We start from the raw sequence: 17515 nt of genomic DNA, 5'->3' as shown, positions 1-17515 counted from the left end.
AATTTTTAAATTAAAAAAAAAATGTTTTCAGAAGTGTCTCTGCACATCTTTTATACAGCTAAATAGAAAAAAGTACGACTTCGGTGCACATTTTTATGATTAAATGATGGAGCTACTGCTTAGGCGTTTTGTTTTTAGGTTTTCGTTGGGCCGACCCCTCTGAGCCGTCATTTCTGACACCCATAATGATTGATTACCCCTCCAATACCTGCTTATATAAACTACTGTGTCAACATTTCTCCCTCTGTACCCAAACTATTCTAAACACATCTGGAATCTTTGTGCTGCCTATCGCCAAAAGTGACCGAATGTCTCTGCAACATGCATACGAACTCAATGTCCCCTTATCGTAATTAATCCCCATCTTCTTTATGCACTTCAGTGTTAACAGCCAATCAAATTGCTTATTCGTGCTTTTGCTGAATTGGGGGCCGGTCATTGTAGGTGTTAATTTGCCAAAATTTGTCTTATTTATGGGATAATATAGCTGCATGCGCAACATTGACAAAACTTTTTTTTACTGATTTCGGAACAAGTTTTATCTTTTGAATGTGTGAAAAGTTGGGCAAATCATAGATGGATATCACGGGGCCACTGTCTGTTCGCGCGAACGCCTTCAGTATCGCATCTCTGATGTCGGGGCCGTTTCCAGATTCTGTCTTTAACTCACTCGGGTATCCCGGAACTTCGAGCCAGTATAACTCCGACTGTTTTGTGGAATGGGGAAACTGCGGATATTCCCCCGGAATGAAAAGCATGGAAGGTGAGCAAACTTCGATTTCAACCCTCTCAAAAAATGTATTTTTTATTTCTTTTTCTTTTTTTTTTTTTATTTTTGAATTATCTTTTGAGGTAAAGATTTTAATGTAAACTGCCTCCCACGCTGTATTTTAATATTTTTATTTCCAGCCTGTCTCCTTAATGCTGGTACTGGGAGACCACTTTATGAATCTTCAAGATTCGAATATCAAGATGTGATTTCAAGAAATTCCGACAATTGTGCTAAACATTCCCAAGACTCCGACTTCTTGAAAGGTGATCACACCTGTAAAAGTGACAGTTGCTTGGAGAATACACCAGAAGAAAAAGGGGAGCAGTCTAAGAAACCCCTACACCCCAAACTTCTGAATGTCAACGCACACCTGGAGATGAAGTCTCTATGGGATGAGTTCGACGAGCTTGGAACAGAAATGATCGTCACCAAAGCTGGCAGGTAGGGAGTTATGTACTAATTTCATGTGATCGTTTTATTCGATCATGGATTTACTCTAATCATCAAATTTTTGGCAAGGGTGTGTCGATTTCCAAATGGACAATTTTATCACTGAGAGGATATATACACCTGTATTTGCGAGCTAAATTGTTCTAGAGAGAAAGAAGAAATATTCATTACTCCAATATATCTCTTTTATTTCAACCGTTTACAATCAGACTTGTGATTTAATTATTTTCATAGCTTCTTAATTTTATAAATAAAAAAAATCAAAATAAGTTGTCTATTGGGACCCGTTTTAATCCCCTTTGTATTCATTCTACTGGCAACCATTCATTAAGTTTATTCCTTGAAATGTATTTTAGAGAATAATGGCTTTGACATCGAAAAGAAAATGAAGATGATATGCTATTTGCACATGTAGATACAAAATTACGGAAAATGAAATTTGAATTACAGTCGATTTGGTTTTTATTCATGTGTATACATACAAATATATTTAACCAGGCAACGGTGTTCACTTCTTGATACCTCATAATTCAATAAATATATATATACATATATATAAAGAGCATGGACTGGGCGTAACAGAATTAAACCAAGTACCAGTTTTACGACAGAACTTGCGACTAAGACCAACAATATAGCTCTCTCTAGCATCTTTCAAATCTAATAATTAAATTGACATTGCTCTTTAACAAAATATTTTTTTTCCAAATTCTTTATTAGATTTTATACCTTTTTTTAAAATTAATTAATCTAACGAAGAAAAAAGTCGCGAAAACACATTTTGGTCTTAGTCCTATAAAGTCTTTTGTAAAACGTGGTCCAGATCAGCAGTGAAAACAATATGACCCGTTCCTCTGATTATTACGTTGTCTTCCAGACGGAATTGCCAAATTATGTGATGAAAGATTGATTTTACTAATTTGTTTACATACTTTTAGATAGGCAAATATATGTTATACTTTTAAAACGTAAACCTTGATGTCTTATGTCTTTGCAAAATGTCGTATAATCTTTAACGGATATTTTCAAAAAAAAAATGTCAAAGTTTCGTGTTGTTTGTATTTTTATGTTGCAAACTTGGAGCAAGGTATTTATTGTTCCAGTTTATATGTGTCTGCCAACCAGTATGCATCCGTGTAGATTTTTTTTTATAAACAAATCAAACTTCTATAACTACAACAATCATCTACGAAGACACGATATTAGAGTGAAAACAATCGGTAACGACGGATAAGGTTCGCGACATTGTTTATAAAATGTACTCCGCTCTGTCTCCAAACGTGCGAGTAGTTGTCACAATATCACAAAATAAATATCAATAATTTTACATGTCGGTCAAACTCGTGAATGAGAAAAAAATTAAATGAGGTAATACCGATATTTATTGTACCTTTATAGAAACAGTACAGTTTAATAGCTAAAGAGAATAAATACACACAAACATTTATAGAAACAATACAATTCAATAGCTAAAGAGAATACTTACATGCCAACATTTTACGTAATGCAAATGTGCTAAATGTGGAACAAAAATTTAAACTAACTTGCATGTAGTGCAAAACATCAAAATTGTATGATACAATTATATTTCTTCTTCATAAAATTCTTCGCTTTTTTTTTAAATTGGCGTACCAGGTATTTGAATTAGCTGCAGAACTGTAGCGTTACGGTTTTCTATTTTATGCTACAGTTCTGCAGCTAGTATTTGAATTAGATGTCGCTCTTCCCTCATCTTGAATATTATTGCGTATACTCATGTCGCATTGGATACTAGTGGCATGCATGATTATTCTGAAATACGTTCCAAACTCAGCTAGGTGTTTTGTTTCCATTATATATCTATTGGGCTTGTGGGAATATAGTTTTTATTTTTACGTAAGATAAGACACAGAATATTCAAGTGATATTTTCATTTTTATGATAAGTCAAAATTACGATTTTAATCTAAACATTTTTTTTAACCAAAAATATAAAGAGGTTTTTTTCTTTATTATATTAAATGATGTTTACCAAATAAAAAGTATTAAATGATGTTTACCAAATAAAATGCTTGAACGTCGGATCAGTTTGGTAATATTATATTGTAAAAATGACGTATAAATTTCAGTGAACCATTTTAAATTGATCTATTCTAAGTATTCTTTGTTGGACTGCGTTGATAAACAAATTTCCTCTCATGATAAATAGTCTACTTTTCTGAAGTACATTTTCTGTAGAATATATTAAAGAGATATACTACTTAGTAGTAATGCTTATATGAAAGTAGCATGAAGTAAAAGAGTTCGAAGTATTTTTTTATTAATGTTTTGACTAAATGGAATATCTATAACAAGCTTGTGAGATTTTGAAATTAATTGTGCTCTTTATTGTGTAGTGCTTTGATATTAACGAAACTGCGCTTATTGACAGAGATCATTAAATGCTTCAACATGACTACTTTTGAAATAACGTATAGACATTGTGCAGAGTTTTATTCATAAAATGAAATTTGTCAGAAGGACACAACGTACCTTATATAATACGGTGATATGCAGAAAAAAAATGTTTATTTATTCCTTCAAAGACAATAGGAGCAGCTACGTTAAATCATACAGCACTTATTAAATATTTATACCTTAGTTAAATAAGTAATTTAAAGATTTTGTATATTAAAATTTACTTGTCGAATCAAGTCTGAGAAAACCAGACATTTTATAGGCAAGAATTTTCATTGATTGTAATGGACAATGCCAGCAAATGTCAGATAACAGTTACAATAGTGAGGTACCGAGACTGACCGACCCAATCTTAGTCACGTCGGAGTTTTCGGTGATGCGTCTCATACATGACAGTTTCTGCATTGAAATGCACACTGATCATGCCTATAAGTCCCATGGCGATCGCTGTGGAGACGATCACATGGCCGTACCCTCATCATCATAGGTCCATGCTTCATTAAAGTTCGACGAGCGTAGCATCCCTATCTTGCCTTATCACCTTGTTATGAAAACTGTTTTCTTTCGCTATATGAATCTGCCCTTGTATTTCGCTAATCATTACCAATTTCCATTCCTGCAGCTTTCCAGCTGCTTTTTAAAGAGAAAAGGGGTGTCATAAAGTGACCATTTGGTGGGTTCTTGTTTCTAATTTTACGATTTTATGTATGTTAAGATATATGAATAAATCAGGTGGTACTTAACACAGGTGTTAGTTTCTTGAGTGAAGTAATTTACTCGATTCCAAGTTCAGTCAGCATCACACCGCCTTAATGGTGATATAAATAAATCCGCCGTGCGATTTCTCGGTGAAACTTTCTTATAAATTGTTTTCCAGGCATTTGAAGTGGCTCTTACGGTGTTTTCCATCAGTTTTAATTGAATTTTGAGCATGCTTAATGTTGGAAATAAATATATACATCCGCAGCTGTATTCGCCTCAATATATACGTCCTATACTAACTGGAATAAATATTTCTAATTGTTAGGTATTTTGTTACAATTAACGAGAACGAAAGTATCTGGTTAGAAAACGTGCAACATAAACAAAGCACTTTTTTCCAGTGTAAGGAAACGTTATCAGGGAACTTTCAAAGTGGATTTTACCAGAAAATCAAAACAATGTTTCGGGACTCGGAACTCTTGAGATTCATAAAAAAAAATGATTTTAAAACCTAGGGTAAATAACTTGGGAGAAAAATGAAATGAACCATTATTTGTGGCGTTGTATAAATTATACAGATGAACAGTATTGATCAATAAGATTGATTTTGACTTTGATAATACATTTTGTTATTGAATTTTTAAACATTAGAAATAAAAGCTAAATACGTATTTTGTTCTTCTTGGGCTTCTTTATGAATCAGCATCTACAAATATTAGGGCTGAGACGATACAACTTTTTCTATATCGATACATATCACGATATTTGAGCCACGATACGATATGTATCCTGATATGTTGAATTAGTTATAAAATGCCTTTTTGTATTAAAATGAACAAAACATTTCTTCACAAATAAGAATAATTTATTCGAAGAAGTTGTATACCAGATGTAAAAGAAAATAATTGAAGAAAATAATTTTACACAATTAAGTGGTGTTAATTATTATGTATTTCATATTTATATTATTATTATTTAGCATATTTATATTACATGTATATATTTAACCCAAAATGTTAAGTAAACAAAGAAAGACATAAGTTAGAATTTTTTGCGATATTTCGATATTTCTTCATACGTATCGATATGCGTATCATGCTCACAATGAATCGATATTATCGATATCTCGATATATCGTCCCAGCACTAACAAATATGGTATTAAAAGATACCAATGACACACACTTAAAAACAGCCTGAAACAAGATTTTAATTCAAGTTCAATTTATTTGTCCAAACCAAAATATTGGTACGTGGGGTAAAATATTGATGAAATATATGCATTTTTATACAAACTGGTCAGAGGTACATACGCAATACAAATAATGAAGACAGAAAATGAATAGAAATAAGAAAAAGAAAAAATATCAAGGAAGACAGACAAGCATCAATTTTTTTAGGAACATACAATGTTTTCAGGATTTTTTTTTTCATTTTGAGTTGTCACTAGTTCCATATATTTAATAACATTAGGTCTATGAGAATAATTATTGCCCAAGTAATTTTTTCGTATATTAACTAAAGCTTAACATTCTAGTACATAATAAAATCCAACAGCAATATAAGCATTATTTACAAACTCTTCATAATATATTTCAATAAAATCTAAATATTATTGTACAAGACACAAGATGTTTTATTGATCAATCAAGGGCCCCGGAAATGAATTCATTTTGGAAAAAAAAACTTTCAGTTTATATATAAATTAGAAGGACATATGTAGGTATAAAAATAAATATTTCTCTACCCCATATATAATAAATATTTGATAAAAATATTAATATTTTATTTTTAACTTTGCAATGGATATATTCGATAAATGCAAAATCTTATTCGCCTATTTTATATACGTTAAAATGCACCTGGTCTAAAAAAGAATTCATACAATGACACAAACAACTATAAGCGTTTTCGCTCCATAGAAGTTGTTTAGAATGCTGTAAAATTAATAGGTTTTTCTTCAAGAGAGCAAAAATTAAGGAAAAAATGATTGATGGCGCGTATATGTATACGTAGATAAGTAACTAAATCAGATAACTGGCACTAGCGATGAGAAGTGACCACGCGAGTCATCCACTGCCCGTAGCTCTCACATCTGTTTATGTTTTTTACGTCAACCTCAAATATGTCGAAGTGTTATGGGCGCTTAATTTATGTTCGAGAACATGTCCATTATTGTTTTTAAAAGATAAAAAACGTGTGTGAATATCCCCCTACACAGCTGACTGAGATTTGTCTCTGAAACGATTTGTGGGAAATGTCAAAAAATTGTGAGAAAAAAACATGCTCTATGTTAAATTCCGAACTTTGAGAGCATCAAAGAATTTAACCTGTTCTCCTAAAACTCAACACATTGCAAAATATATGTGCACTGAGATAAAGACCTGCTCGCAGATATATTCCTTCCCATTGTCTATCATATGAAGACAAAAACTCAAAGAAATCCTCGGATGAGCCAGATAAATATCAGATGAAAGTCTGGGCACGAGATTTCAGTTGGTTCCATTGAAGCCAGCCAATCTCTCCGCTCCCCGAGCTGAAAAGAAATGTCTTCACTTTGCTTTGATCTACCTGTCTTTATCTCCAGATAAAATCCCATCTTGTGCATGAGTTTGAAAATATTTCAATTGTCACGGTTTAAATACTTTCGGTTATAAGCCAGGAGATTTAAAAAAAAAAACAAAAAACAAAAAAAAAAAAAAAACTAGGCAATATCTGGCATGGGAGGAAAAATTATATGGACAAGAAAATGAATGACCCTCTACAAATTATAGACTTTCATTTTACAATGCACAAAAGCGAACACTTTTATCCTATAAATGACGGATTGTCTTAATGTGGCACTCCTTTGACCGTTCATTAATTCAGTCAATTATAAATAAAATATAATGTACATGTTGCATTTCGCGTTCCTGAAAGATTAGAAAATAAAGTGAAAAAAAATCATGCAGGTATAGAAGCTAAAACCCTGCATGAAGATGTTACGCAATTGCCTTATGATGCTTTTATTCATAGCTGTTACGTTGGCATTTCTCTCGTTGTAAGACGTTTCGGAGGACATTTTTTCAAAGAAAATTGATCAATCGCGTTCTTGCCTACAGTATACATGTGCATGTACTTTTTGGAGTACACTGTAGTATTAGCACCGAATATCGGTTCAGTCTTTTTATACTGAAATTGTAATGAAGGATACATTTCATTTATTCTTCTTTGTGTGCCAGGCTAACTTAAAAGAAGATAAAATACTGCCTTAGTTTATGAGGACTTCTCAGAAAACAAATTCTATTACATTTTTATTCAAACTCTGTCAAAATTTGTTAAAAACAAACGAAGCTATGATAAATATTTATATTAATTTTTTTAAAAAATGACTCTATATTTTACTTTCATGTTAATAACTTAAATTTGATTTGTCAAAGAGAAGTTTGTTTTAAAATAAAACGTTTACCCTCTGAATGATGAAACCACGCCTTCCAGAGCAATAGAACTTAGCAACAGTCAACATTCCTTGACGACGGGTGATATTCAAAAAAATATATACATGTATATTGACTGCGCGGAATCGATGCGCGCGTTTCACCTTTATTTGTATAAAACATTCGGTATAATATTAATACTGCATGTAATTGAGGGTAAAATTGACAATTTCACCCCAAGATAACCATTATCATATTCAACCTCGGCTGCGCCTGGGTTGACAATGGTTTTCATGGGCTGAAAATTTTCAACGTTACCCTACACGTAGTATATTTACATAATAGTATCTAGTATATATATGTATTGATTTACTTTCGTGAACAATATCGTACTGCAACTGTTATTATAACTTTATTATTAAATCACACAACCGTTACAACATTGTTGACGCATAGCGAATGACACATTTTTAAAAGTGATTTTGCTTTAACTTTATACATATATTTCAATACAGAAAAAATACATGATTTTTGTATCTATTTATGGAAAATCTGAATATTACAAAATTGCTCATATACATGTATTACTTTTCATGAGAAATAATTATTTTTTTTTTTATTTTCATCAAATATCTCGTCAAAAATAAAATAAAATATTCAATACTACATTGTAATCCAAAATGTTTCCATCGTCGAATAAAAGTAATTCCTATTTCTCCGTTGAAATATGGCTGAAATATTACTGACTCGGCGTTAAGCAATAATCAGTCAACCAATTCCTTCTAATCACTATCATTTAATTTTTTGTAGAAAGATGATTTGAATACCGACCTAGACTCCGGCTCTGTTTGTATGAAAATGTCACCTTGTTACCTTGTTTGTTTATGTCTATACGGCTGTAAATCTTATTAGATAAAAATAAAATAAGTGACTCATATAAAGCCTTCGGCTTGACAGTTTGTGTGTGTGTGTGTGTGTGTGTGTGTGTGTGTGTGTGTGTGTGTGTGTGTGTTTTGTTTTGGTATTAGCCCACATATATTTTTGTTGAATGTTATAATTGTTTGATTTGATGATTTTAAAGATAAAGAACATTTTAAAGATGCAATGCATATTGATATATTCCTCCTTACACGTGTTTCATATTTAATTTTGTTAGCGGGCTAGATAGCATTATAACCATTTAAACAGTTCGCCCATTAGATTACCACAAATAAAGAACAGGATTTTCAAAACATTTATTTTCAATATTAGACCAATTTAAATTTTAAACACATCCTTGGACTTGCAAACGGTTTGTCCAGGATTTACGGAAATGGTTTGGCTTTTTGAGGATTGCACGAATTTTCATGGTTTTGCCCTATACCTCAGGTCCCAGTGAGAAAGAAATTCAAAACTTTAATTTCTATACTACATGCCAAAATTGATTGAAATTGGCTCAGCCATTTCAAAGAAGTTAAAAATGTTCAAAAGTTTTCGGACGGTGCATGACAATGCACGATGACGGACTGAAACATCAATTGATCATCTCGGTGACTCTAGTGACCTAATACTAAATAAATAAACTTAACATCCCCATCTTTATGAATAAGTAATGCAAAAATTAATATAATCCTTTTGAATATTAAAATATCTAGCTCTTGCAAATCCTACAGTACAAAATAATAATCTAACCCTTCCAAAAAATAAAAATTATTGCATTAATAATTTAACTTTTGATAATGCTAAATTACTGTCATATTTACTTAACCTTACGAATAATAAGGCACTGTATCAATAATCTAACTCTGAGGAATAGTAAAGTATAAATAGTAAAACCTCTTATGAATAGATCTGGTGTCGAGTCTAATATTACAGTATATACAAGTATATTCATGGTTTAAAAAAATTCAATATCATAAAGTTTGGACTTCATGAACATTTATTTATTTATTTATTTATTTATTTATTTATGTTTTGTTTTCCCATAGTGTTCTTTGGCTGACACAGTTGTGTGTATAGAAAAGCAGCTTTGTATATGGTTTTCCATTTAAGTGCATCTTATAGGATACAGATTAATTTCGAAATACCATACCTTTCCTTTAAAAAACTTTTAATGATTTTTTAAAAAGAAATCCCAATCAACACTTTTGTTAGGGATATTTACCATTCTACTCTATTTCGATTTTTATTCTAGTTAAGTATTCATGAAGGGAAATAAATGAATTTTATGTTTATAACTTTGAAGATTTGAAGTATTTTTATTCAAAAAATTTCATACATTTATAAATTAGCTAAAATATTTATATATACTTAAATTTCTCTATTTATAAGATGCTGATTGTCGTTTCAAATGAATAATAACATTACACTTGTGTATATAGAGAAATACAATGATTTGTGGTTGTGTATACGGAGAACACTCAATGTTTTATGATTGGGTTAGAAGTTTGACAGGATTTTTTTTTATATATTTTTGCGAGTGCGAAGCATTGAATTTACTTTCTTTTACATTTCCATCGGTTTTCTTTTTGCCCCATTAGTTGTCTCTTGTTCAAAACAACATTGCAAAGTGAACATAAGTACAAAATAAATGCAAAAGACAAAACATAAATTTTGAACGAATAGACCTTTCACATGACCTCACTTTGTTATTTATTTATTTATCTATTTATTCTCTGTCAGATTTACTATTTGAAAAAGAAAACAAAAACGTAGCGCTTGTGAGGTCGAATCAACAATCTCGAGAAACTTAAGCTGTTTTAGTCAGTACATGTAGCAGGTTGGTGTACTCACTGTAGCTGTCTATGGGGGGTATTCTCTAAAAGACATTGCGTGGAGGGGAGGAACACAGAGAGTTTTCACGGCGAAAATGTGCCACCATGTGGTGTATAGTCGCCGTATCACTATGTGACGTTAAAGGTGATTTGTCCAGAGAGGGATTTCCACAGAATACATATCAGCTCAATGAAAGAAATAGAACAGTTGTTTCGGTTGTTATTTTCACGCTTCTGTAAATTTCACGCTGTGAAAATATCATCTATGATAAATAATGATTTTATTCCATTACATTATTTCACAATTGAAAATGTGAATAATTTTTTATTGCATTTTCAACAGTGAAATACTGTAATTTTGTTGAATTGCAATAAGGTGTTAGCTAGGAGGGGCAAAAAGCAAATCTAAAGACCATGTAATGAATACTAGATAATGTTTTTGCTGTTGGATTTAGAATTTAGTTTACTTTAGATTTTTAAAATATATTTTCACTCCTATACTTCGCACTTGTGAAAGTAATTTTTAAAATAAAATCCTATCATTCTTGTGAAATTATTTCGAACATTGAATCTTTTTACGTGTTACGAGGAAGATCAGAGAGGAAGGTGACTATAGCTGCCCTTTTTCAGCCCCCCTCTCTGTTGTTTTAGTGAACTTGATTAGTCTGATTAAATCTCGGTTGTTTTAATTGTCGATAATTAGCGCATTAAGACATTCTTCTTGTTGATATGAAGGACACGCAGCTAATAAACCGTCCTGTTTTCGTGTCAGTCTAAACAAGAGATGTTTCTAACTGTGATGGGTTCTAATGAAGTGAGAAAATAAACACAGGTTTTATCGCCATGGTGATTATTTTATGGTCAATAAAATCGGATATCAAGAGAGACACTCGGTCTTTGTTGATATAACCGAAAAAGACCATGTTAATCAAATTGCTAAATTATGGTAAGGTTTACAAAGCCCCATATAGTATAAAGTTGCACGAGAATATTTAATGATTCTATGCATAATTTACGAAGATTGGTAGTGAAAATTTCATTCAAGTTGAAAAACATCTTTTTGGGTCACCCGAGTCACTCAGGTGGCCTATTGTTATCTCTTTTCGTTCGTCGTCGTGCATCGTGCGTTGTCGGTTAACATTTGAATAATTTCAGCTTCCTCTCTGGAAACGCTGAACCAATTTCAATCAATTTTGGCATAGAACATCTTTGGGTTAAGGGGAAAAATTATGAATTTCATGGCCCTTCCTCCCTCCCTGGGTTCTGAGGAGTGGTGATAAAACCATCAAAATTAACGTAATCTTTAAAAATCTCCTTCTTTATTCCTAGACATCAAGCAGTTAAACTAGGCATGTTTATAATAAGCATTGATCCCTCTACCAAAAGTGTAAAATTCATGGCCCAGGGATCTGGGGTTTTGGTGTTAAGGCGGGGCCCTATTGGTCATATAGTTAAAAAGCATCAATTCTTCGAAAATCTTCTTGCTTTTTGATATTCATAATACAACCTAAGTGCATGACAATGATGAGCAAGAGTGCTTCTTACAAAATTTTAAAATCAATCGCCCATTGATCAAGGGTTCTGGTGTAAGGCGGGCTCTATTTTTATGGCAAACTGCGTTAATTCTTTGAAAAGGTTCTCCTCTAATCCAATATATTTATCAAACAAAATCATACAAAGTCATTTTGGTGACCTATTGCAATCTGTTTTTGTCCTCCATTGCCCTTCATTGTGTGGCGTCCGTTTACATTTGAACATTTTCAGCTTCTTCTCTGGAACCTCTGCACCAATATAGCATGTATGGGAGAAAGGGGAACAAAAAATTTGAATTTCTTGGCCTCTACTCCCTTGAGGGGTACGGCTAAAACCATCCAAATTAATGATGCAATCTTTAAATTTAAAATCGTCCTAACTCCTGGACTTCAAGCCATTAAATTGTTGGTATTATTATAATAAGTATTAATCCCTCAATCGAAAATGTAAAATTCATGTCCTTAGGGTCAGGGGTTCTGGAGTTAAGGCGGAGCTCCATTGATTATATAGTGAAAATGCAGAATATCTTTGAAATTCCTGGAAATTTAGCAAACAAAATAAGTGCATGGTTATGATGAAGAAGGGTGTCTCTTTTGAGGATATCCGCCCCTCGGCCAGGTTGGATAACTCTCAAATTTATTATTCTATTTATAAAGTCTCAAAATGAAGCTTGAAACTGAGATCTTTTCATGCAACAATTTTCATTTTATGCACCTCAATATGATTCAAGGTTCTTTGAAGTCTTAGAAACGGTTTTGTAAAGAGTTGAAAGAAATTAATAAACTCATCTTTAGAGAAATCGAATTTCCTTTAATTTAGCATTAGATACCAATGCCTATTAGCATGATATGAAATTAAACGTAATGTGAAATTAGACGTAATATAAGATGCCTAGCAATGATAGCACAAGCTTTTTACACTATGTATAACATAACAATTGAAGTAAATAGAAGAGCTAAAATACTGTATAAGCATAAAAAAATGCAATTTTCTTTGAATGCCTGGATACCTATATTTTTTTATCCTAAAATATAATTGTTGATCAATTTTCAATTAGATAATGTATAGCTGGTGCTTTTGTTCCCATTTCCTGAAAATATATTTGAGATGTGATAATTTTCCCTATATAATATGATTAACTTTAATGATGAACTTTGAAGAAACACCATGGGTAAATTCACGTTACTCTATGAAATCAGAGACATTTTTGTGAGCATTTTCAATTACTTAAAAGCTGATTTTCAGAACCTGAGGATCGGACTATTTTGAAATTATAAAACTGATGGCCCCTGTGTAACGGGCTCTGGGGTTACGACTGGATTCTATTACAATCATATGTGGATTTTTTTTTTTTTTTTTTTTTTTTTTTTTTTTTTGTTTTGTTTGGTTTTGTCTTTTTTTTTTAATTTAATCCCCTTTGTTATTCACCTATGATGATTAATCACTGTCAATGATGTAAAAAGGTAAATCGAATAAATGAACTATACTGGGTTGCTTCTGATTATCCAGATTAACTATTTTTTGTTGATCCCTGATCACCGAATTCCTCCTTTTTTAAAATTTTATTTTAGTTTTATTTTTTATTTATTTACTTTTTATTTTTTTTTGCAGAAAATCTTCCTCTATCACTTTATTTTATTTTACTATATACATGTAGTAAATAAAATTGCCATTCCATTTCATTTATAAGATTGGAATTATACGCAGGTAAAGGCCCCTGGGCCTCGTGTTTCTTAGTTATTTTTTAATGAATGATTAAATCTCGATTGACTTTTGATCAGAATTTTAAAATGCAGACAGAAAATCCAGTACAGTAATGCAGCATGAATGATGCAGCAGAAAATCTCGATTGACATTCACCCTATTATCATCATATCTCTTTAATTGCAGACGAATGTTCCCAACTTTCCAGGTTCGGCTGTACGGCCTAGACCACATGTCGGACTATATGGTGATGATGGATTTCGTACCCTGCGATGACAAGCGATATAGGTACTCCTTCCACAGTTCAAGCTGGGTGGTGGCTGGAAAAGCCGACCCCCACATGCCCGGGAGAATTCACGTGCATCCAGACTCACCCGCCAAAGGTTCACAGTGGATGAAACAAGTGGTGTCTTTTGATAAATTAAAACTCACGAATAACTTGATGGATGATAATGGTCATGTAAGTCTAATGGTTTTGTTTGCACACCTGCAAAATGGAAATGTCGAGGGTGAAATATCAATCATTCGTCCATGTATCAAAAATGTATTATGTTTGACCCAGTAACATTTAGACGTGAACACAAATTATATAAATAACTGTATTGAAATGTTGATTAATGACAAATGAAATTGCATCGGACTAGATGACAGACGACCAATTTGAAAAGCCCACTATAATTTAAAGATTAGATTTTCTTCCGCCGATGTAATCAATTTTTTTAGTCCAATCAACTGCCTATAAAACTATTTCTCTCCATCAGCAGAAATTCCCTCGACCTGAAATTTTAAAATGTTTGAATTTAAAAATCGACACCGTCATTGTAAGAAAATCATGTGTTTATCATCAAAGAAAAAATGAAATGAGATTTTCAATCGTCGTTAAATGTGTATCATTTTCAATTTGTTTAAAGATTTAATTTAGATTTCGTTTTTGACATCGCTAGAGGTGGATGTAGTAACATGTAATCTAAATAAATAAGTGCTTTATCTCAACTTTGCAGATCATTTTGAATTCGATGCACAAGTATCAGCCTCGATGCCATGTTGTTTATGTAAATCCGAAATCAGAAGACTGTTCCTCTACAGAAAATTTCAAGACGTACATCTTCCCAGAGACTAAGTTCATGGCAGTGACAGCGTATCAAAACCATCGGGTAAACAGTGAAGTCTCTAGCCACCAGACGATCCCGAACTGTCGTCTGCAATCAAAAATCGTATTAATTCATCACAAGAACTATTTATCAAATATGTTGCATTTATAATCTGTAATGATACTCATGACATCGGTTAATCAATGTCTTGAAGTACTTGAAATTTAATGTTAACTGTTTTTTGATTTAAGGAAGTTTTTGTATAAACTTGTACACCCTTCAAGCTCAGTAGCCAACAGAATGGCTAGTCAACAGAATGGCTAGTGTTTTTGTATATGCGCCAATGTAAAGAATTATCAAATGTCAAGTATTTCAAAATTGTTCAAAATCTCAAGGGGTCAAATTAGTTACTGAAATATAAGTAGAATTTCAGCAATTTTTAATTTTTATTTATTTATTTATTTTTATTAATTTATTTATTTATTTTTTATTTATTTATTTATTTTTTTTTTTTTTTTTTTTTTTATTTTTTTTTTTTTTTTTGTAGAAGATGTTTTGAATTAAAATATTTCTACAAATTACTTACTGGCGTAAAAAAAAAAAATATCTATCGTTATGTTGACTGTAAAATAAGTTATAAATGACAAACATTTTACAACGTACTATTAAAAATTTGGTTAACAATGTCCAGAGTTGCTGGACTCTGTGATATATACTCCATAATTAATCATTTTCTTTTGAATACTGTAGATAACTCAGTTGAAAATTGCTAGTAATCCATTTGCAAAAGGTTTTCGAGACGTGGACCCAAATGAGTGGTACGTTATCTGTTACATTCATTTTTTTCCATTGTTGCTTTTCTTATTGCCTTGGCAATAATGTTCTCATTTTCTTTAATTAAAAAAAGAATCACTGCTATAGTACATAAATATCAGCTGAAAAAATGTAACCTTTGACTTTATTTTTCAGTCAGGACATTGTTTGGATGATTTATTTGTATTTTTAGTGAAGGTGTAAATTTAAAAAAGAAATACGTTTTTACATATTTAACTACAATTATACAAAATTTGTTAATATTCTAAATACCAATCAAAGTATTGTAAACGTTCCGTAGTTTAATGGATTCTTTTTTAGTAAGAAATATACAGATATTTTCAAAATGATATTTATTGTCATGATAATTTTGAAAACTTTTATTTAGCTAAAAAAATATCTTTAATTGGTTAATCAATGCCCAATGATTGTTTGTTACAGTATGGTGGATGTTATTTCTCAACTGAATCCCTGCGCCCGACCCCGAAACCACAACCGTCCTAGTTCTTTGTCTTATATCAATAATAGCTCCTCCAAACGTCGATCATCCGAAGAGAAAGGTAAATTATTATATACAGGAGTTTTTGTTATTACCTTTTTGATAAGAAACATGGGTAATATTTGATAAATTTGAAAAAATCAAATAGAATTTATGCATATGGCATTTGATTTTTAGCCGTATCATTTTGCGAGACACTGTCACACATATGGTTTCGTTTTTTTTAACTTACACTCACAAGTGCTTTTTAACCCAGATAAACCCTAATATGCCTTACGTAGCATTTAACTCTCATACATTTTGACTATACTGTCTTACAGGTTCCGAATCCGAGGACTCTTGTTTGTCTCCTAATAGTTCTGCTTCCGGTAGTGGCGCATCACCCTTACGTCTTCCTACGCGGCCAAATTACCCTTCTGAGGGATATACGTACACACCGTACAGTCATGAAACCTACATGATGGCATCCAAAAGCAGACTATCTCCATACACTCGGACATTAGACTATCCTTATCACCATGCTCGTATGAAGGAATTGTATCCAGGCACGAACTCTTGTGGGTACAATTTCTAATTGTGACGTTTTCCTTGTCTTGTTCGGCCTTTGCTTTGTTGAATGATTCGTTCTTGATGTTTGTAAATCTACCATGACATTTCTTTTGTAGGTTTTTTTGTTAATAAATATTTATCTTGTTTTACCATTTCTACTTTTTAATATGTTTCTTAAGAATAACCCGGTGTAGATAACAGCTAATTGGGGTGTTTTAATTACAACCACAATATATTAATTATATATGGAAGAATTTTGTCTCAGAAACAACATTGTGAAAACATGATCTAAGACGCAGTATGCCCTTAAAATTGTACAAGCTCCAGGACTGATTTCTTCCCATATCAACTTCTAATTGACGCTGTATGTTCAACGTCAATTTTTACCAAACACACATTTTGCTACTTTTTTCTACAATATTTACATTAGGATAAGTCGAAGCGATTTAACTGTGGATGACAAATTGCTTCAGCAGTCGGGGTCAGTAAATTTGTAACACGTTGTATCCTCTTCTAGCAGTAAAATAGACTCACTTTTGGCAGAATGCAAGATGTTGATAGCTTTTCGTAGCCCGTTTCCTCTCACAAATTAACACTACGTATAAACATGATGCGTCGAATATAAACATTTATTCGGATACAAATCTAGCGATCTTTTTAGATCGGGATAAAGAATGCTTCTAAACGACCTTTTTAGCTTGAACAGATGTAGTATTTCCACTCAAATCCTTTTCTGATAAGAAGCAAATACGAAATTCACATAAAATATCTTTTCTAGAGTCAGGGAATCCCACGATAG

General features: G+C 32.0%; 1 protein-coding gene across 1 annotated transcript; it reads left to right on the top strand.

Annotated features, from left to right (window-relative positions):
- The first annotated feature begins 465 nt into the window (after window positions 1-465).
- Window positions 466-16865, top strand: LOC133196626 (T-box transcription factor TBX10-like). The gene is made up of 7 exons (XM_061332491.1): window positions 466-763; window positions 910-1213; window positions 13951-14224; window positions 14766-14918; window positions 15606-15673; window positions 16110-16228; window positions 16488-16865. Exons 1-7 carry the CDS (start codon window positions 577-579, stop codon window positions 16739-16741), a joined length of 1359 nt encoding a protein of 452 aa, XP_061188475.1. The 5' UTR covers window positions 466-576; the 3' UTR covers window positions 16742-16865.
- The last annotated feature ends 650 nt before the right edge of the window (window positions 16866-17515 follow it).

Source organism: Saccostrea echinata, unplaced genomic scaffold (genome assembly GCF_033153115.1).
Source record: "Saccostrea echinata isolate AGI-Se365-2 ecotype Australia unplaced genomic scaffold, CSIRO_AGI_Sech_v1 ptg000030l, whole genome shotgun sequence".
NCBI classification, from domain to species: Eukaryota; Metazoa; Mollusca; class Bivalvia; order Ostreida; family Ostreidae; genus Saccostrea; species Saccostrea echinata.
Note: the sequence above shows the minus strand (reverse complement) of the source record. Positions and strands in the feature narration are given on the sequence as shown.

Bases quoted from the DNA above. Each gene is read 5' to 3' on its own strand.
- LOC133196626 (XM_061332491.1), top strand. From the start codon at position 577: ATGGATATCACGGGGCCACTGTCTGTTCGCGCGAACGCCTTCAGTATC. The intron at 14,919-15,605 runs GTAAACAGTGAA...TGAATACTGTAG, and splicing joins CAGCGTATCAAAACCATCGG to ATAACTCAGTTGAAAATTGC. The intron at 15,674-16,109 runs GTACGTTATCTG...TGTTTGTTACAG, and splicing joins GACGTGGACCCAAATGAGTG to TATGGTGGATGTTATTTCTC.